The sequence below is a fragment of the Rattus norvegicus genome, chromosome 14, assembly GCF_021556685.1.
Source record: "Rattus norvegicus strain SHRSP/BbbUtx chromosome 14, alternate assembly SHRSP_T2T, whole genome shotgun sequence".
NCBI lineage: Eukaryota > Metazoa > Chordata > Mammalia > Rodentia > Muridae > Rattus > Rattus norvegicus.
This window is the reverse complement of record NC_141547.1, coordinates 87591806-87614471: the sequence shown is the minus strand read 5'-3', so window position 1 is coordinate 87614471 and position 22666 is coordinate 87591806. Positions and strand designations below refer to the sequence as shown.

Sequence of the window (22666 nt, the reverse complement as noted above, 5' to 3'; positions counted from 1 at the left end):
ACCCTTCCCGATCCACTCTCAGATGTGGGCTCTGTTGGCAGACCATCTCGAGGGGCCGGATCTGTGTGGAAGGGACCTTTCTGTGAGCCCTCATTTTTCTGTTCTCCCTCTATGCTGGTTTCAGACGGTGATCACGGCCTATCCCCCTGACCTCGATGTGATCGATGGTAGGATTCCAAACAGCAAGGAGTCACCTATATGTCTGACCCCAGCATTCCCTGTGTCTCCAGAAACGCCATATGGTAAGAAAGGAGAAAAGTATCTCGGTGTTACTCGGTACTTGAAGGCGGTGGGGAGTAACGTATCCTTTGTTGTACTGTTTTCTCCAGTGAAAACTTCGCCACGATACCCTCCGTTCAGCCCTCCTGAGCCCCAGCTGAGCATCCCAGCCAGTTTACACAAAGGGCGAGGTAAGACTCCTTGGTTATAGCAGCTGTGAGACCATTTGCAATGTTGCTGTTTCTACCAAGCACTCTCTGATTGACGCAGAAAGATTTCCGTTTGGGTCACATCTCAAAATCCTTAGGCAAGGACATGTCTCTCTAGAGCTTGGAATGCGTCTATAAATGCCTTGGTTAGGAGATGCGTTAAGACACTGATAGGACTCCCAGCATTCTTAGGAATCAAGTTTGATACTCACATATGAGGCAATTTTAGGCTCAGTTCAGTAGGGCCAGCTGTCAGCTTGGGATAGGTGCTTAGTTAGCATCCTGGTCAATTCCCCATTCAGCAAGGGGTTTGAAGGAGGAATGCTATCTACTTCACTACGTAAATGGGTTCCCTCCCACGTAGCTGCATGCATCCCACAACATGGTCATCTTTGTGTGCTGCCCTGTGTGACCCAGCTCCTAGCCTAGGCACACCTTGATTTCCTGTCCCTAAGTACTAAGGGTCCAGTGAGTTTCTCAGTGTTTCTTCCAGGTAGAAATTGCTCACGTTTCTTGGAATCTCGGGACGGGTTGGAGAGAAGTCCCACATATATTCTTTTGGATCATTTTAATTTGAAAATGCAGGCAGTCTCAGTGTCCTTGAGTTCTAACGCCGGACATGTCTGGCCATCATCCACAGGCTTGACAGTCCACCGGGGTCTAAAGAAACATTGTAACCTGTACAGTTCTTCCTTAGTGCCTGGCTCATGATAGCCTGTTTCCCTAGACTGGGAAAGTCTCTGGTTAGCAGCAGGGCTTTGAAGAAGAGGACTTTGGCCCCAAGGTTATTCTGTCTGCACTTCATGGAGTAGAGGCCTGGACTGACCACTGAGTATCCTAGTTTCCATGTTGTTCTGTGGGAGAGTTCACTCTCCTCTTCCTCAAAGGCTACTCTTGTCCTTGAGGAAGGACCCAAGCATCTTGGTCTTCAAGCTACATTTTGGTCAGCAGGATATGGCTCAGTCATTTTTAAAATTGACTTACGTAACACAAGCCCTGGGTTTGAACTCTTAACTTTGCTCCTAGATAGCTTCTTAAACTTTTTTTCTTTAATTTATTTTTTAATTCAGTTTACATCTGGATCACAGCGCCCTCCCTCCTCCCCTCCCCGTCCCACTCCCACAGATTCCCTCCCTCCATTGCCCTCTCCTCTTCTCCTCAGAGAAGGGGAGTCCCCCTTGGGTCCCACTCCACCCTGGGGCATCTAGTCCCAGTGGGTCTGGTACATCCTCTCCAATTGAGGTCCAACCAGGGAGTCCAAGTAAGGGGGGGTATCAGGGACCCTATGTCAGGGAATGGAGACCAAGTCCTTCCATGTGTTACAGGAACCAAGCTGCCCATTTGCTACAAATGTATAGGGCATCTAGGTCCAGCTCCTTCGTGCTCCCTGATTGTGGTCCAAGTTCTCTGACCCCCCAAGGTCCCAGGATAGTTGACTCTGTGGGTCTTGTTGTAGTGACCTTGACCATTCTGACTTGGTCTAGCTTCTCAAACTTAAACAAGCAGAATGTCCCCTTGTCTTGTTCATCATTGAAGATGTCAGCTATCTTCTGTGTCTGTTTCCAGGCTTTAAGTGGAACACAGAGTCTCAGTACAGGTCTTCTCTATCAGGGTCTGCTCTGGTAGAGCCATGGATGCTCTCTGCCTTCAGTGGAGCAAGAGTCTTGGTGATTAGCAGTGGCCACTGCAGCCACAAAGTGCTCATTTGATGAATGGCGTAGTGACTAGCCACTGAGGCTGGGTTTTTCTCAGCACAGTGCAGAGTGGACTAGGAGGGTCTGAGTGGGTGGAAAATTACTGAAGGAGACTCAGGTGTGGGGCTCTTGCTGAAGTAGTCTAACTGGATTCCTGCTTAAGGAAGATGAAGACCTGGAGCTTAGACATTAAAGCTGAGAGATAAGAGGGTTTAATCAGATACCCAGTGAGTGTGGTTGAATCTCAGAAGTGGGATCATTAAGCTAAAGATATTGCTAAAGACAAGAATGGATGGCTCTGAAGGCAGCCCTCCCCTATGCTCAGGGCTCACATATTTCCGAGTCTCTCAGGTCCTCAAACACTTAGTTTAACCACGCAGTTCCTGAGTCAGATCTCCCTAGCGCCAGCTCCATGCCATAAGCACTCTGTACCCAGCCAACCCAGAAACAAGCCAGCCTCCTGCAGACAGTTAAACAGTACACAGAAAGCAAGCCACAGCATCCTTGGGGGCTGCTAGTCATCGAAGAAATCAGAGAAGCCAATTGAGAGGAGCTAGAGAGGTGGGTCACAGCTTAAGAGAACTGAGTGCTCTTGAAGAAGACTATGTTCTTTTCCCAGAACCCACGTGGTGGTTCACAAACACCGATGACCACAGTTCCAGGAAAAATGATCCCTTCTTCTGAGCTCTGTGGGCTCCTGTGCACATGTGCATGCTGCACACACACAAACACACACACACACACAGAGAGAGAGAGAGAGAGAGAGAGAGAGAGAGAGAGAGAGAGAAAGAGAGAGAGTAACATAGCTAAATATGTCTTAAGCAATAAAATAGCAAATGTGCCTGTATTAATCCTTTCATTAATCCTAACTTGAAAAAACTTTCAAGATAAGTAGTTTTAACAGAAAGTATCTCTCTCATTTATTAATTTGGGCCAATGAAACGGAATATTTAAAAGCCACAATTTTCTTGCATAGAATCATCTTTACTCTCGTGTCCCCCCCCCCCCCCCTCTGACTCTGTTTCTTTCTTTTATTATCTCCCAGGGAATGAAAATGTTTGTGGTATTTCAGAGACCTTTTTTAGGTTAGGTCATATGTAAGCATTATTTAATGTTTCTTTATAAACATTCAAACCTTGTATGCTTAATATTTCTCTTTCCTGGGCTGACGTTTATTACTGCTTTGCTGTAATTAAAAAGGCAACTTCATAGTAAGAGAATATTTTGATGCATCACTACTCTGTGACCTGTGTGTGATGTGGGAATTAGTAAGAGCAGCATGAAAAGCCGGGTACCTGGGACAAAAGGGGAAGAATAGGGAAACTGAGGAGGACGTAGATGGTATTGACTGAAAGCAGGTGGATCCAGGGAAATTCCTTACAACAGTCAAAAACATAAGACCATCATTTCAATTTGTACAAAATCTGCTTTAAAGACTCTGCTTAATTCATCCGATAAATCTTGTTTTTAACTTTTGTAAACAAAAATAATTATCAACAGCAAAAAAAAGTTTTTTAAAATGTATTTTTAATACACTTTTAGAAATTCTGGGAAGGGGTCACCTGAACCTTAATCCACATTTTTTTGGGGGGAGGGTGGTGGGTTGTTTTTTTGTTTTTTGTTTTTTGCTTTTTGAGCTGATGTTTTTATTTTATTGGTTTATATTTTTCTCCATTTATTTATTTATTTATTTATTTATTCATTCATTCATTCATTCATTCATTCATTCATTCATTCATTCATTTTAACATCCTGATCGCTGTCCTCAAAGAGTTCCTCCTCCCTCCCTTTCTTTTCTGAGAGGGTGGGGCTTCCTGGGAATCACAAATAATTTTTCAACATTAGTAAAATACTGAACAAGTGGGATGAATAAGTACACACTCCTTCTCACATGCACACGTACTTCTTAATGACTTAACCGGTTTAATTTTCTAACCTTGCAAATAAAGCCAAATAATGCAGTAGGTGTGGTGTGTGGTGTGTGGTGTGGTGTGTGTGTGTGTGTGTGTGTGTGTGTGTGTGTGTTACTGGTGACTGAATACAGGATGTCACTCATACTACTCAAGTGTTCCACCACTAAAGTATGAACAATTTCAAAATCCAAATAATTTGAATTTTCTGTTCAAATCATACTTTATGTTTAAAATAAAAAAATATATATTCTGGCTTTTCTTGTTTAAATAGACATTTCTGATCTAGAGCAATAAGCCATTTGTCAGTGTTTTATAAGTATTACTAAGAACATTATTATAATATAATATAATATAATATAATATAATATAATATAATATAATACAGGTATACACCAGTGAAACCAGGTATGATTCTGTTAGAAAAGTCTATTGTCATTTGAGACATTTAAGTCGATATCCAAAGACATCGGAATAAAGAGAAGTAAATAAATAAGATATAAACAAAATTTCTATCTCAAAATGTGCCTAGGTAAAGCAGAATATCAAACTGAGCCCAGAGCGTCAAGGTGAGTCATTTAGCTGTTGACTTCATCTCCCGTAAAATTCAGCCATTAGTCCCCGCAGTACAGTCTACCAATCCTGACTATATTTTTTAAAAAAAGTTTCTTAAAAGAAAAAGTTTTGAAAGTTTCTCTCAATTTGCATTCAAAGTGCAGAAAGGAATCCTTCATAAAACAATTACCTATGAGTGAGTACTGTTGCCATTTCATTTTCAAGTTAAAATATAGATGTGTATCTTGTGTTTCTAAAAAGGAAATTAAAGAACCATTTGTGCAGCCACCTACAGAAGTGCTTTGCACTGAAATACACCCAAAGGAAAGAGAATTATAGAAGTTATAAAGTGAGATATTTTTCTTTTCCATCAATTCTGCCATCAGCAATAGCTTAGGGAGAAAGCCTTTAACTCACATTAAAAATATCAAGTGTTCTATTAGATGACTTTAAGTGTAATGAAACCTCAAGGCTGAATTATACCATTGCCTGCTTTATCATTCCGACGATTACTTCCCCAATTCATGGCATCAATACCCAATGTAAGAAGATGTAAGTAATTGGTGATCAATTGTGACAGGTGGATAACCTTACCCTTTCCAATCCTCAAACCATAGATAGCGTCCTGAGAAAAACTAGTGAAATACAGTGATACCTTAAGTCTAACTTGCCTGTTTACAAGGGTAGCTAACTCTGCATTACAGATTTTTATTCTACTGTGTTAGGAGGAACAGTTTTCCTGGAATGGTCATTTAAGAATGTTTTATGTCACTGAAAAGTAATTGATCTAACTACTTGTCAAACAGCCTCATAAAATTCTCAGAGATAAGACTTCATAAAACTTGGCCAGCACTAAGGGATAACAAAAAAATCATCTTAATAAAATTCCAAGATGGGCACTACATTTCTCAATGAAGTAGTTTCCTGTTCCGTCTTTGGTGAACATGGAAGACTTGGCTGCTGAGAAAGGTATCGTCGGATGGCTCCTGTCCTACCACATACAGTTCCCATGAGCACTTACACGAAGAGCAGAGGAAGGTCCATGTCATAGATAGTGGAAGACAGGTGACCGTAACTGTTGTCAACAGCATGGAGAGTTTTAGCCTAGCTTCTGCTTCTTACAGACTGCTGTGGCCCAGGAAGTTTATAATGAATAGAAATTTGGCTCTCAGTTCAGGAGACTGGGAAGGCTAAGATTAGGGGTCTAGGAGAAATGTCTTCATGGATAGCTCCTGCTGTCATGTCCAGGATAAGGAACCTATGCCTGAGATCTCTCTCTCTCTCTCTCTCTCTCTCTCTCTCTCTCTCTCTCTCTCTCTCTCCCTCCCTCTCCCTCTCCCTCTCCCTCTCCCCCCCCTCTCCCTCTCCCTCTCCCTCTCCCTCCCCCCTCCCCCTCCCTCCCCCCTCCCCCTCCCTCCCCCCTCCCCCCCTCTCTCCCTTACTTCGGTAAAGTTTGTCCTGAATCCTCAATACTTTTTTTTTTTAAAGATTTATTTATTATATATAAGTACACTGTGGCTGTCTTCAGAAGCCACACCAGAAGAGGGCATCAGATCCCATCACAGATGGTTGCGAGCTACTATGTGGTTGCTGGGATTTGAACCCAGGACCTCTGGACGAGCGGTCAGTGCTCCTAACCACTGAGCCATCTTCCCAGCTCACTTTCATGAGGAGAGTCCATCTGCCTTGGCCTTTACTTCTGAGATCCCCTGACACTGGTGTTGATCTTCTGACATGTGACTGATAGGTAGGGGGCATATTCATAGTGGAGCAGAACATGACTTGTGGGGAAAGAGAAGCTCCTTGGGCCTTTCTCGGCCAAGGAAGTTTGCTCTCCTCATCCAGGGCCCTTTTGGCTTTCGTAGAAGGATCCAGTCCAGGCAAGTGCGGATCTATTTCAGGACTGACACACAAAGAAAGCTGCTGCTGACTTCTCCAAGGAGCTTGGGATAACATGAAGGCTGGTGGACGGGCACAGGAGACAGCAGAGCAGCTGTAGAAGCCAGGGCCAGCATCTGAGCAAGTGTCCCGGGGCCTTTGAGCATCCTTGCTTGACTGATATGAGACCTTGAACATTTTGGGGTGCATCTGTCTGTTGTACACTGTCACTCTGGCCAAATCATACCCCAGAAGCAAAAGTGATCGTACTGGAACCCATAAATGTCTTAGGATTCCAGATGTCTTTTAGAAAGAAATGCCTTTATAGAGAATCCAAGGAAACATAGCTTAATCTCAACCTTTATATAGGTAAGAGAAAAAATTATGAAGCATAAGATACAAAACATTCTGCCATTTCTTAGATGACTTAGCGTTGGTATTTCCAAAATACAATAAAAACCCACGGTGAAGTGTTTCATGAGAAAAGCCATGTTCCTGACATAACTTACCTTCGAAATTGTTCTAAAATATCCCTTTTATTTTAATTTGGCAAAATTCACATAACACAGCCACTTAGAAGTGAAAGTTCAGTCGCTTATTACATTTGCAATGTCTTACACCATTATCCCTCTGTAGTTCCAGAACATTCTTGTCACATAACAGATTTTTCTTTCTTTCTTTTTTTTTTTTTTTTTTTTACAACTGTTGTTTAGAGAACATTTAAGGACTTTGGGCCTCCTTAATGGCTAATGCCTGTTTCCCTCAAGGGAATGCTTCTGCAATGTTGCAGTTTCTATCTAGAGTTCAGCATAGTGATGTGGGGGCTGGTGTCTCTACTGCGAGCCAAGGCTTTGTGAGGGGTTGGGGGTTGGCCCATTCATTAGTTTCCTGGGTTCATAGGGCATAGGAACAGATCACGCTCTTGTGGTCTCCCCTGCCGCTGCACACAGTGGTGCCCAGGACTCCATCACACTTCAGAAGAGGGGATTTGGGTTTGGCAGGATTCAGAGGGCAGGAATGGGTGTTGTTTGTGGAGGGGGAAGAAAAGCAGGGTCCAGGAGTATTTGGGAAGGGGGGCAGAAAGGCAGAGAGAAGGCTAGGGACTCTTAACTGGCCTTACTTGGAAGTAGTGTTTTATTTTTGCTTAGAAAAGTGGTTGGACTAGAGAGATGGCTTAGTAGTTAGGAACACTAGCTGCTCGTCTAGATAACCCAGCACCCACATGGTGGCCCTCAACTGTCTGCAGCTCCAGTTCCTGGGATCACACTCCTGTGGTCGCCACTGCCACTACACACAGTGGTGCACAGGCGTACATGCAGGCAACACATACACACACACGCACACACACACATACACACACACACACACACACACACACACACACACATGCACATGCACTGAAAGTAAAGGAAAAATTGGGGAGAGTTTGGATCGAGGAAAGGGAAGGAAAGGGAAGAGGGGACTGAAGTAATAATTATACTATAACCCCAAAGATAAACAACAAAAAAATAAATATATAATTTTCAAAGTTAGCATCACGGGGAGCTTGACATGTTATAAAATGTCCCAGCCAGCCTTCCCTTTTATACCCAGCTACTTCTCTGAGTTTTTATGAATTTGTCGTGAGAATTTTCACAGAACAGAAAGAAGCACATGCTCTAGGTAAATGCAGGTGAGGTTTATGGCAGACATTGGTGGCTTTGAATCTACTGAACTTAAAAAAGCAAACGCACCTGATCTATGTATTTATAACTAGGTGCACATAGCCTATGAGCGTCTGGTTATAGGACGAGAGTACTTTCTGTACAAATGCCTGCGATCCACTCAGCATTCCAGTTTGTGCCAAGGAATGAATCCCGGGAAGGGTGAGCCTCTGCAGTGAATGGGCATTAGTAAATTCACAGCAGACTTCCGTCTCTCCACCCCAGTTGAAGAATGTGAAAGGAAAAAAAAAACAAAACACCGGACTGCTTATAAATATATTTAAAAGTAAACATCAGGGATGGGTTCATGGAGGTCGGAGTCCAGCCCTGCCCCGTGAATGTCCTGCTGGGAGTCTCTTTCGATGAGAACATGAATTTGCTTTGTGTGGAATGCAGTGGGGAACACACAGGCTGCTGGCGTCCCTCGTCTGGCACCTCATCTACCCGGCAGGCCAACGGGAAGCATCCGATGAGCTGCGAACCCTACAGACTGAGCGGGGTCGCTTGGTAGTGGGTCCGGGAGATCTTCCGCTCTCTGACCCTACTTAATCAGCTCATTGCATCGTCCTGGCCTCTGGGCTGTCCTGGAAGAGGGCACGTGAGGGCTATTTGGACATGTTGCCCACAGAATGTTTGCTCTGATCATGATTCTCAGCCTGGAGGGTGACTCTGAGCTATGGTGACAGAGGCCCTGCTGTCTGTGATCTAGCACAAACGTTGCATAACCTCTTAAAACATCTGTTCAACAAAAGACTAAGAATGTTAACACCGCGTGTGGTATCAGGGGCCTTTTCTTAGAAAGGAGAGTCTATTTCATCTTCTATCTGTGAGAGTGTCCTCAAAATTTGTCTTTCAAAATGCATTTCTAGAGCCTACCTGGCTATCTAGAGCATGCTCTGGGCTTAAGACTAGAGAATTGGATTGGAGCCCCAGCCTGTGGCAGGTATGGAACCTAAAATCCATTGCAGACTTGGCCACAGCTGGGTGTGGGTGTGGGTGTGGGGGTGAGTGTGGGTGTAGGTGTAGGGGTGAGTGTGAGTGTGGGGGGCACTGAACCTGATAGGTGCCTAAGCACAGACAGCTTGGAGGACAGTATGCGGGATAAGCAGAGGAAAGTTGTGGCAACGTCTCATTGGGCAAGTCAGTCATGTGCTTGTCTCCTCCAGTCCACCAGGCCAAGGCTACTCTCCAAGTGTCATGTCATACAGTCTTAGGCGTCAGGGTGGTATAATCTTCTGGAGTCTGCTGCCACTGCCCCCGCCCCCAGGGATTCATGGCCAGGGTGCCCCATTGTGCTTGGTGTGTGTGAGATCTGAATTGTGAGGGGCACATGAACGGAATTGCTAAGAGCTATGAAGATGTGAACATTTCGTTTGCTCCCTGCCATCCGTCAGCTGGGGCCTACTGAGTTACCTGGTACCCTCTCAGATCAGGGTGCTGTCTCAGAAGAGGGCGATGACCGTTTCAGCACAGTTAAGTTGCTCAGCCTTTGTTTAGATACCATGACAGTATGTGCACCTTTCCTTTAGGACTTTGGGTGCTGGCTCTAGGAACCCTGTGGGTACCATTCTCAGGGTGGGCTGAGCATGGCAACGTGGGTTTGTCCACCCTTTTCACAGATCCTCCCATATAGATCGTATCATCTAGGGATGGATGTCAGAGCAGGAAGTCCATTCCTGCGTAGTCCAGGCACCATTTTCAAATCATCATGGTTTTCGTCTATACATAGAACTGAGGGTCTCAAGAGGACCACTCTATACAGACGTATAGTGCACAGCATATGGATGGTCCTATCGGCAAATTCTCCCGGTGACACTTGCACTAAGGAGTGTATCACTGTGGGAGTGCAGCACGGGAAGTGTGCACTGCTATGCCTGAACCTGTGGTGAGTGAGGGACCCACGGGCACATTTACAGAAGCATACAGGCAGGTCTTTGTGGGGAAAAGTGTTCCAAGGGGCATTGTGGGTAAATCTGGTGTTCCTCGGATTTCAGCGTAGCACAATGGTAGAAAGTCAGTGTCACCAGCTGTTGGGACTTCAGTTTTCTTGGAAGGGTATGAAATTGGGTGACCCTGAGGTGGCAGACACATAGATTTGGGGAGGTGTGTTTAAAGTTTTTCTCTGCAGAATTGTCGGGGATCATTCTCTTTGGGTCTGTTCACCTGCGGACGGTGGTTTCTCAGACAAACAGGAAGAGGGCGTTGGAGTGACTTGGGGTTGTTGGCTGTGTTGGTGGTTATTTTGGTGGTTTGGGGGTCCACTTGGCTCTGTTTTGGGGGGCAGTACCTGTAGCTACAGGTAGGACCTGCAGATTACGTCAGTGATGCCCTCTTATGTTTCCCAGGGCTGTCAGGCAGGTTGCAAAGAAACTCACAACTTACACACAAAGTACCTAGTTTCTTTTTCTAGGGGTGTGTCCGTCTACACAGTTCTAGCCAGGGCCTGAGCCTTCTAGCTGCACCAGGAGTGCTGTATTACCAGCACTCAGGAGGCTGAAGTGGGAGGATCTTGGGTTGGAGGCCAGCCTGTGCTACATCAGGCTGAGGCTTTAAGTCTTTAAGTAAGATGAGCTTAAGATCACGGATTCGTCTTTACCAGTGAAAAACAAAAGGTTGGGTTTTCTTCTTGTTTTGTTTTGTTTTGTTTTGAGATATTGAATAGAATTAAAGTCAAGGCTTTCCAGTCTAGAGACCAGTGCATCAGCTCCAGGGTGAGCCTGAGCCCAGAGTGCGTGGAGCAAGGCTGCGGGGGTCACGGGGCCAGCATCCCACTGGCAGAGGTAAAGGCTGGCCGAGCGCATCCCTGGGGCTCTGGTCCCATCAAGAACTCTGGTTTTTGTGCTCTGCTGTGGTCTTACTGCCCTCCCATGGGCATCCTGACTGGTTCAGAGTGGCTATCTCTTGTCCTGGTACTGAGCCTGATCTCTAGAGTCGTCTCAGCCCCTAAAACTGCAGCTGAGGAGAGAGAGAGAGAGAGAGAGAGAGAGAGAGAGAGAGAGAGAGAGAGAGAGAGAGAGAGAGAGGAGAGTCCCACTCAGAGCTGCTCGGGTCATGGCTTTGACACTGTCACAGATGCACTATGTTCACCATCCTCCTTCCTTGCCTATCTCTGTGGGTTCACCCCAGTCCTCTGGCCTGTGGGTAGGTGGGACGCACAGAGAAGTTGGACCTGCCATCTTCTTCTGATAGAAATCATAGCCCGGAAAGGCTGGTACACCCACCTCCCCCAGCCCGCTGCTGATCCTGTTGGGTTGGGGCCAGGCATTTCAGATAGCAGGAGCCGCTGTTTTTCAGGCACATAAACAACAGGGAGGAAGTGTCTTCTCAGGGGTCTTCCTGACTGTGCCCTAGACACGTGGCCTGACTGGGCCTGGGCTTAGGGGCCTCTCCTTGTTAAGTTGCTGTTGGGACCTGCGGGGTTGGGCAGGCTTAGATTTAGCAAGATGGTCAGCAAGCAGTGGGGGGGGGGGGAACTTACCCCTGTGCAGAGGCCAGTGATAATGAAATAAAGTCAACCCTGGCACATGCTGGTAAGGAAACACCTCTTGAGGAACATGAGAAAGTTCTTAAAGAGAAGTTCGGGGAGAACGTTCTAGCTAACATTTGCAGAGTGCATGAGACTGCCTTTACTGATCGATCAGATAAAACAAATGTCCACTCTGTTGCCTTCAGCTCGTGTTAAAACCTGGAGGGCTGCTGTGCAGTCTGTGTTACAGCTGGTTTTAGTGCTTGAGTAATAGACTGTGTATCCTATTTGATGTACAAGAAAATGCCCCAAACTAAAAAGAGGTGGTGTTGTTTGTAAGCGGTTTTGAAGGTTGTATAGGAGTTCGATAGATGGTTTGGGGGCCCTTTCAGATGGGGGTAAAATAAGCACATGAAGAAAGTAGGAGAAAGAAGGGGATCTAGGTGTAGACACTTTCTAGAACAAGTTAGTAAAAAGCTTACCAGCCCAGTGAAACAGGCTGGTTCCAGATCCGTTTTTGTTGGCTCCTACTACAGCCAGGAGGGAAATCTGCAGTTTGAGCAGATAGCAAGGAGTTGGTTCTGTAGCTGAAGTCTCCCAGCTGCCTTGTGTGGGGCTGAGGTGATCCTGTCGACCTTTCCTCCTGCCTCCTCAGGTTGCTGAGTAGGGCAGGTGTGGGGCGTGGCTGTTTGTCCTGCCCCCTGCCTCCGCTGGATGTCCTCGGTCTCCGTGTGGTATTAAGTTGTGGTGGGTTTTGGCCGGGAGGTTTTTAGAGCTTGAAGTAGGGGGAGGAGGAAGAAGGGAAGCGGAATGGAGAGGAAGCGAACTGCAGCGGAGAGCAGGCGGGGCCAAGTCTGGAGGCACTGACTGGGCAGACGGCCCGCAGCAGCCCGCGGCCGCCCTACAATCCGGGGATTCTTTCCTGCGACCTACTCTCCCGCTGCCCTCTGAATGGGCCTCTTTGGAGGTGGCAGCCCCGCCTCTCACCCTGACTCCCCGGGGACTGGCAGAATACTGAGCCCTCCCAGGGGTGGGTGGGGGACGCCGCTGGGCCGGACTCACCACCCGGGGCTGCTGGGGACAGACCCTGCAGAGTGCCTTTCTTTAGGCTCGCACATTCTAGGCCCTTCCATGGACTGACCGGACCCCAGGTGCCCAGGTAAGCCCACAGCTGGCCTTGTGGCTTCTCCGGGAGCTAATTCTGTGTTCCCGGTGACTCTGAGCTCTGGTTCCTTTGGGCACATCCAGTTGCTGAAACCTGATCTGGGATGTGGGGGAGGGTAGTGGTGGGAGTAGGGAGGAGGAGGAGACAGACCCAGTGTGCCAGTGGCCTGGACACCTAGATGAAGCGAGGCATGGAAAGACGGCAAGACAGTTTTCTGCTCCGAGTTCCCTTATCACTTAGTGATACTTCTCAAGTCCCCAGACTTAGGGACGAGATACCCACCCCACTTGAGGCAGCCGGGCTGCTCCTTCAGGGGAGACAAGCTTCTTTGGGATGAACAAAAGGCTGGTTTACATATGTGCAGCTTTCTGTGCATTCTTCTGCTCAAACTAATGATCGTGGGCCTGCCCCATTCTCTCTGTCACGGCCCAGCCCATAGCCCTCAAGAGCTTGCTCCCTGCACAGCTTCCTCAGAGGGCAGTCGTTTTCACTAAAGAGGCAGGCAGGCTGTAGAACAGATGCTGGGTTTTTAATGAGGTGCTCGCTTGTTCCCCCCCTTTGCTTGGAGCCGTCAGAGGTAGCATTTCTAAACAAATCCACGAACAATGAAACAAAACAGGCATTTACTGGACTAATCTGCTCAGATTACCATCAGAGCTTCTGCAGTCAGGGGCGACTGGTACCTTAGCCATCTTTCCCTCCTGGGATAGGGCTGGGGTTGCCTCCCCCACATGTGGGGTAGGAGAAGTTCAGGGCTGTAAGCAGCTAGAGAGAAATGATGTGGTCTCCTGAAATATCTGTCTGTCCTGGGCCTGTTATGGATACAAGGCTGTGTGTTCTAGCTCACATCACGGGGCAGATTAAGGAAGAGAGGAGAAGGCTCCATACTCTTCAGAGAAAGCCCTCCTTGCACAAGCCCCAAGACAAGCCCAGGCAGGTGAGGGTCTGCCCAGTGCTTGTAAGTTTTATGTGTTGTAAAACTTCCTGGTTGTAAGTTTTACGTGTTGCCCCTTCTAAGAGCCAGAGACATTTTAAGTCAAATAGAAGAAAATGTCTTTTCAAAAGCTTCCTGTCCTTTTAATGAAATCCGCATAAAACCGTCATTTCCCACAAATCCCATATGTATGTCAGTAAATGCAAAATTGGCTGCCTCGGGTGGAAATGTTTCCCATCTTAGGTGAGACGGAAAGTATCCCCATCTGTATCCACAGAGAGCTCACGTTAACCATCAGCCTAGGTGTGCTGGGGAGGGGGTGGGGAGGTCCCTTCTAGGTTCTTTGGTGGCTTTCTGAGCACAGCAACCGGGCTATAAATCACTCCCTGAAAACCAAGCAGCTTCCCTTTGCTCAGAGCAAACCTGTGCGACAGGTTCCTTGTCCTTTCCATGGAGGGAGGCAGGCCCATCGGTGGGCTGCAGAATGAGAGACCTTGATGATGCCGATGGCAGGCAAGGTTCCTGTTGTCTTCCTGTGAGCCAGCTTCTGTATACCTCACCACATAAGGATCTGTCCCCTGGTCGCTAGGAGAGGACTTACATGTGTATTCCCATACACATGTTGGAGGGTTAGGTGACATCGTGACGGCCTGTGTCTTAGCAGTGTGCCTGGCGCATGCACAGAAGGTGCTAAGCCTGACTCGGCTGCTTCTCTCAGTCTCCTACGTTGTGTGGAAATCATGTGTGTGAAGCGGTATCAGGATTTCTCAGAAAGTGAGGTGGGTGGCGGCTGCCAGCGTGCAGTTCTATGCTTACTGCTTGCTCAGCCCTGCCCTGAAGGACTGAGAAAGTGAGTTGAGGTGAGGGTGGGGACTGTGGTCACTCCCAGTTCTTTGTGAGTACCTGACATGGAGGGCAGTTGCGCTCCACTGTTGCGCTCCTGGTTCCTTCCTTCCTCTATCTCTCCCACCCCACTTCTTGTCTTTAATTCAGAAAGAACAACCAAAGCCATATGGCCGCCGCGGAAGGGAAGCAGGTCAGGCTGGGAGGTGCCAGTGATACATGGAAGCCGGACAGACAGCTGCCTCAGCACCTCTGAGAGCAGCTCTCCATCCGGGGCTATAGAGAGTACTCTGTCCCGTGCTTCTCTACCGTTCATTCTGGGCCCAGCTTAGGACTTAAAGGTACAAGAACCACAGGTCGCAGGGAGAAACGAAGGCTCAGGAGGACACTTTACAGACTATAACCTGTGAATTCAAAAACTGGTTCACCTTCAGGACTGCCACTAAGGACCAGTGTGACACACAGCTTTGGGTGATGGCCTCAGGAAAAGGGGAGTGCCTGGTTAAGCATGTCTAAAAGATCACGGGGAATAGTAGGATGGCCAGCTTCCTTGGGGGACTGGATGTGGCTGGAAAAACTTTCAGAATGTTCTATGGAGCTTCCTCAAAGTAATAAGGAAGTAAGAGAGAGAGAAGGGAGTCTATAAAAGACTAGATCTAATCATAGAACCATACACAGTCTCTCCTGTGTACATTCTAGGAAAGGAGCCATGTTGCCCAGAGAGCCACCCATCCTACTTCACAGTAAGTCTTTGTAGGAGGGCCTGTAGTTTCCCCCATGGCCCTAATCCACTCTGATATCTGGTAGGTTCTCTAGCGTTATCAAGGTCTCTGTCACCTTTATAGCCTGTGTTAGACCTGGACTGAGAGACAAGTTGATAATATCTTAGTGGCCATAAAAAGACCCCAGAGTAGTAAGTCACTCAGGTTTGTAATGACATTGTTCATAAAAGGGAACATTTTCAAAGCTTATTAAGAAACATTTAAAAGCTATAAATAAATGGAAACAAAGGTCTTGCTTATACATAGGTATGTTATAATGGTGATGAGTCTTCTGAGTTTGTCTATATTCCTATCATCATCATCATCGTCGTCGTCATCGTCATTGTCATCATCGTCGTCGTTGTCATCATCATCATCACTGTGGGTAAAACTTCATAATTCTAACTTTAAAGAGTAAAGACCGTTAGTTATCAATGTATAACTGTCAGGGGGTAGGACTTTCACGAGGTAGAGACCTCAGCCAACGTTGGCTTATTCTGGTTCACGGTGTTGGAAGGTTCTGGTCCACAGTCAGGTGTTGCCTCTTTTGCTTTTGGTCCTGTGCTGGGATAGTTTGTCACATGACAGAGTAAAACCTTCATGTCCAGAAGATGAAGGAGGGAGAGGAAAAGGAAGGGATGGATGTCTTCAATCCCTTGAAGCCCACTCTGTTAGTGGCCTGTAGAATTCCCACTAGGCTCCACCCCTTAAAAGTCCCCCCCCCCACCCCCTGGTGCTTCACACCGGGTACCGACCTCTAACACTGAGATACATGGACCTCTGGAGGACACTTCACTTCCAAACTCCAGCAAACAGTAACCCTCTATTTAAGATGGGATGGTTGATGCTGGCCGGTGGGGAATGAAAGAATATTTATCTAGATCTGAAAAGGTTCCTGTTCAAAATGCAAAAAGTCCTGCTCCTGGTACCACACAGAAACATCGACTCCAGAGGAGCCAAGGACTTCCTTAATTATTTCTGCAGTCTGTTGTGGGAAATCTGTTCCCCCTTTTCTCTCTTTGTCTCCTTTTTCTTACCTTGACATAATTTCTGAAACACTGCAGATGGAGATCATTAGGTTTCGGATAATGTGTTGAGTGTATCTCTCCATAGAAGTGTCTTAGAGCTGCTTCTGAGGTCCATGACTTACTGTGGCTCTCAACGTTGATGTTTCGCCACTTGGAGTGACCCGAGAATTCTCTCTCAGTCCCTCACTTTCAAATCAAAGCGTGCGATGGTTCTCCTTTCTGAAGAGTGTCAGATCACTTTGGAAGAGTCTCCTTTCTGGCCTTGTTAGTTTGGGCTGTCTTTTAAAAACACACCCAAGGTACACGTGTGGCTTGTGAGTAAACCTTCACCCTGGGTGAGAAGAGAAAACCCAGATGTGCTAGTGGGGCGGACACGCAGATTTCAGGCTGTGGTGCTGATGTGATTGGGTAGCTTGGGTTGGACACAGGAGGCTAAGGAAGGGCACAGGGAGCTGTGACGTAGGTGGGCTGCACAGAGACTGCAGCCCTTGGACTAGGGACAGATACTCAGTGAATTGGGAGCCCTGACTAGGTGACCTCTGGCGGAGTAGGGGCTTAATCCTGCTCCTTGGCCCTGCTGATGAGGTCACAGTGCGTGCTGTAGCTGCATGCTAGGCCGCCTGGGAGATTCAGCATCATCAGCAGAGTGGTGGGGGTGGAGACTCTGGACAAAGACAGAGAGCGTAGAGCACTGAAGGGTGTACCCCCTGGAGAGTGTGGGGCTCATTCCTCCCTGGGCCCAGAATTCCTGTCTGTGTGGGTTCTTCAGTCCTAGCTCGGACACAGTACATGATAGATATTCTACCCACTTATTTAGAACATTTCTCCTCAGCCCAGTCAATCCTGTGTTGGTCACAGCTGAACTAGCAGCCATTTCTGCTTTCCCTCCCCTTCCTCGTAGTATTCTACCTGGGGGGGGGGGTTGTCGTTTCCATTTTACAGCTAATTTTTTACTTCATTTTCTCTCCCAAACTTACATAAGTCTCCATTGTATTCAATGTTGCTGTTGCCGGTTACTCCATTCTGTGTTTCAAGATCATATAAAATATCAACATCCTCGGCCTGAGCGCTAGTTTTGGCCAGTGTTAAATGTTCTAGTACCCTCCGTTATGCTGGAACCCCCTGGGTCTGTCATGACGAAGGAGCACTGAGAATTCAGGAAATGCCCAAAGGATGTTGTCACTAGACATGGGTGGATGTCCCAGAGTCTTCTCTAGTCAGTCATCTTCTTGACCTGCTGGCTGGACAGTGAGTAAACATTTCCCAGCCACTATGATGTTCAGCTGACTGTCCTGGAAGAGGACAGTATATAGTGAAGCAGGCCATTCCTTTCTGCCGTGTCACCTTGCACTCAAAGCACAACGCTCTGCATTCGGAGTCTTGAACTCACTACCGTGAGCTCGCTTCTACAGAGGCAGGCACAGAGGCTTCCGTCAGAGGATGCCCTTCTCAGAAAAGGAGTCCTCCATGACAGGAAATGCAGCTTGCTGTAAATCAACCTTTCGATTAGTTGTTACCTTTTGGAGCAATTTTAATGTGCTTGAAACGTTATTGGAAGTCCAGCCAAGTGCCAGCACAGCCTGTCAGCATCTGGGCAATGCTTGTGTCCTGGCCATGTTTTGAGGTTTGGATTTGGCTAAGGATCTGGTTGGGCAGTGCCCTCAGCCCCGATGCCAGCGGCACTGTGCGTATGCTTGCCAGGTACTGCTCTCGGAAAAGGAGAGCCAGCCAGAGCCAAAATGGCAGCACCAAAGCTGAGGGTTGAGTTGACACTGGGGTCAGTTGGCATGGAGAGTGAAATTAGAAATAACCGAAATGAAAACCTATGAGAGAAACACATAAACCACAGTTACTGGCTGTGGTCCGAAAGGCTCCTGCTGTGTGTCCTACAGCTCACAAGTGTCTGAAGTTCTGGGCAGAGGTACCATTGCCCACTTAGGGCCCTATCCTTTTCAGCATCTCACAGGCCAAGAAGCGGGGAGAGTCAGATGAGAAGAGAGACAATGTGAGCTGGGTCTTCCTTACCCATTTGGCTGGCGCAGGGCTTCATGGGACACTGGATTTGGGGCAGGGTTGACCACTCTGGAGTTGTGTCTCAGCCTGTTCGTAATCTCCATCTTGTAAGCTGTGGAAGAAACAATTCAGAAGCAGCCTCTGTGCAGTGCACAGCACCCTGCTACCCTCCTGCATCCTCCTTATGACTAACCCTTAGAACAGTGACTCTTAACCTGTGGGTTGTGACCTCTTTAGGGGCAGGGGGTTGAAAACAACCCTTTCACAGGGGTCACATAAGATCATTGGAAAACCTGGGTATTTATACTGGGATCCATAACTAGCAAAATTACAGTTAGGAAGAAGCAATGCATATTATTTAAAGGGTTGCAACGTTAGGAAGGTTGAGAGCCACTGCCATAGAAGGTGGTTACAGCCTTATCGTGCTGTATACACACTGCGTGTCCTTCCTATATTTCATCCCCAAGAACTCTGACAGAAACTCTCATCCATCCCGCTGCCATCAAGTAAGGCTCCATTTCCCCAAAATCTTATTCCTGTGTCAGGACTTTGTAGATGCCCTAGCCTGACCTCAGACTTGACTGAATTAGGAAGTGAGTCCCCTGAGGTAAAGCCTAGTCCAGTGTGACTGTGGTGCTTATCATAGAGGAGATTAGGACATAGCCGCGAGAGAGAACAGAGGCAAAGGGGAGAAGATATCACCTGTGAGAACAGTAGAGGGCACTGGATAAGCTGCTGACCTCTGGATCGCGGATCTCTGGGATCCAAAGCAGTGGGAAATCAGTCGGTGTAATTTGTTATCATAGACTGAGCTAAGACCCTGAGTTCATCAGATACCAGAATTCTAACCCACGGAGCTTTGCACAGAGCAGGAAGGACAAGGGTTTTCCTGAAGTGAAGGGCGGAAGTCCAGGAATCAGTGAGAGGAAGAATGCGATTTCCCTCCAGGTACAGCTGCTAAGGCCCCAGGTCTCAGCCAGTAGCCACTGTCCCGGAGCCTGTGTTTTGAACACAGCAAAGCTCTTCACGGTGCAGTCATTAGATGGGAAAGGTACTAGTGTGAGCATGTGTCAGTTGTTTAAAGTCTAGGCGGCCCATTGAGCGCCACACAGACCGAGATTAATAGTAAGTTGGTATTCTGTGAAAGACAGGGGAGATGTGATAGGTGTCAGGTGTTATTGCAGCCAAATTCCATCCACTGTGGTCTGTCCCAGAGTAAGAACATACCTTTTGGTTAAGAAGGTTTGACCAAAGCTGAGGTCTCAAGGTACTGGGTACCTCTTGATACTGTGTACCCTGTAGTTCGCAGTACCAGAAGTTCTGGGCAGAGGTACCCTTGCCTAGTTAGGGGCTTGCCTGGGAATCTGTGCAGTGATGTTCTGGTTTCAGGAAGGATGCAAGAAGCCTTCTGCAAACTTCCTGTGGTCCTGGGTATTTTGTGCGCCGGGCGTGTGCATGTGCGAATGTGCGTGGGTTTATGACTACTATAAACTTACACCGCACATCAGGTTCTGAAGTCCCAATCAGAGGCATCAGACATAAATCACAGGCATGGTGTCTCTGCACCTTGAGTCCGAGCATAATGCAGAATTACCATGATGTACTCATTAGAGGAGAAAGTGTTTGTACCGGGGCCTGACTCTGTGCACTCTGCATGAAGCCCTCTTGAACTGACTGATGGTTCTTGGCCTGAGTAGGATTGAAACAAGGCCCAGCATCCTCCAGGTGTCCCATTTCTAAAGGAAAACTGGATTCTTTGGGGATGCTACCCACAGATACAAGGGTCTGCTTGTGTGTAGACCTGATTACAGAGCTAGAGTTCTTCAGGAGGTTGAGATTTGGAACAACCAGAGCTTGATATTTTCATCACCCCATCAGTAAGTTTTGGCTGGTCCTGCTGACTACCTCGCTACAGCCTGACTACCTTATCTTCGTTTATAATTATTTGCCTCTATTCCCACTGGGTGATTCCAGCCTAGGAACAGCCAACATCTGTCACGTAGTGAGCAGTGCCCATCCAAGCTGGCTAAAGGATTACGAAAGGAGTCCTAGCTCGCATGTCCTTGCAGCAGTGATGGACAGGAGACACAGGGATTGCACACACTGGGTCGGTGTTGAGCCTGAGCCAGGGAGGCCCCTTCTGGCACAAGCCACCACCTGCATTCATGAAAGACAGGGACTTTATGCTAAGTGAAATGACCAGTCACTAAAGGACAAATGCTAAGTGATTTACTTACACGGTCTGTGAAAGAGGAGAATTTATAAGGGCAGAAAGAAGAGCAGAGTTGCCAGGAGATGGGGGGAGGGGGGCAAAGAGAGTTGGCTAATAGAGGACAGAATTTTAGTTCAGAAAAGCAAGTTTTGGAGACAGATGGTTGATAGGGTTCAGCAGCGATGAAGTTGTACTTCAGGCTGCTGACATTGTCAGAGGTGACTATGAGCGTGACCCATGTCTGTTTTATCACAGTTAAATATAACAGTAGGATGTGGCTGAGCATCCTGGGGGCCTGGCCTCAGATCTTTGCAAGGATTTTGTCACCAAGCAAATGGAGCTTGTCTCTGACCTTAGTTTCCTACCCACACTCCCATTCTCTGAGTTCTGTGCTGGCTTGCCTTGCAGTAGTGTATGCTACTCCAGGTAGCCCAGTCTTCCCTCCACAAGGCACCCCTCCATCTATCTTTCCTGAAAGTCTAGCAAGCAGGAAGTGTTTGTTCTCTTAAGAACTCAGACCACAGCCGGTTTCCAGGATGCTCATCTCTTGAGAGCTGCTGGGGACCTCCAGAGCTGCTGTCCGTGCATACTGTATCCCAGGATACAGGCTGCTTTGAGGCATTCTTTGATGAGACATTGGGATTCTGTTCACAGCACCGAGCGAGCAGGACAGGGTGTTTGCTTCCCAGTTTCTATTGAGATCTCTTGACTAAGTGGATCGTCTCCAAGGAGAAGGAAACCACGGGCCCTGCGTGCAGCGAACCATTTTTTTCATGGTTTCTGCCTCCTGTTACTGGCTAAAGGGAAGGCTGGCATGATTCTTCTGAAGGATGGATTCCTATTGGGATGAAAACATCCCAGAAGGGTGATCCAGCTGTTGGCAGATGGGAATTACAAGCTGAGTGTGATATCACATGCCTGTAGTCTCAGAATTTGGAAAGTGGAAGCCAGGGGAACCAGAGTTCAGGGCCAGCCTTGACTACATATAAATCTGAGACCATCCTGGGTTACCTGAGACCCTGTTTAAAATAACAACAACAGCGACAACTACTACTACTATTAATGCTGCTGCTGCTGCTGCTGCTGCTACTACTACTACTACTACTACTACTACTACTACTACTACTACTACTACAATAATAATAATAAAACTCTAGCAATGACTAGGATACCTCCGGCCTCCAGAGCACAGAATTGATTCACTGTGAACATAGACCTCAGAAGTTACCAAGAAGCACCTTGGCGAGAAGAAAGCATGCGCCTTCCTGTTCATATGGCTTTGTGTATGTTTGTATACCGTCTACAGAACTTTAGATTCAGTGCTTAAGACTCTCATCGAGAAACGAGTGCTGATCTTCCAGTGTCTGGGGCTTCCACTGATTAACTCTCATGATATATGACTGCCTGCCCGTTTTTTCCTTGCTTTCAAAATGCTGCCTTTAATAGCCTTTTCTTTTTAGAGAGCAGAAATGTAAGCTAAGGACATATTTTAAAATTTCACTACTATCAAACCTCCCAGAAAAAGTTTCGCCTTCTAGAAATAGAATTTTTAAGTGTTTATCTAAACAAACTCCAGAAACTGTCTATTATAACTTCAGTTGATACGATTATGAGGAAGAAGAGCTCTGGGGCAATGTATACAGTATCCCATGTGCTGTGCCAGCGAGATATGCTGATGCTACCATGGCCAGAACTCTCAAGTGATAGCAAGGGAGATTGCTTATTTAACTGGGGTCTGACTAGTAAGGAGGTAAGAAGACAGAAATGGATGCATGGGTGGATGCCTGGATAGATGGATGGATGGATACATGAGTGTGGGTAGATAGAAACATGTTCGGGAGGGTAGGTGGTAGGTGGATGGATGGAGATAATATTGCTACTGCCCAGACTTCCAGGCCAACAGTGGTCCTGCCCATAACCACAGATTCTTCTTAACTGACAAGTCAGTGGTAGCCAGTACAGAGCGACTCTTGTCCATCTTCCCACAGAGCACTCCTGTAGCAGCTTTTGGAAGACAGCATAAAAATAGACCATGTGGAAGAATGCCAGAGACCCTTTCTCACCCTTGTCCTGGCG

General features: G+C 47.2%; 1 protein-coding gene across 14 annotated transcripts in view; it reads left to right on the top strand.

Moving 5' to 3' along the window:
* Positions 1 to 22666, top strand: part of Tns3 (tensin 3) — a 232534-nt gene that overhangs the window by 183711 nt on the left and 26157 nt on the right. For all 14 annotated transcript variants that reach the window (XM_087583884.1, XM_087583894.1, NM_001170459.2 and 11 more), the window contains 2 exon segments: positions 125 to 242; positions 330 to 410. In XM_087583884.1, the coding sequence (XP_087440010.1) occupies positions 125 to 242; positions 330 to 410 (199 nt within the window).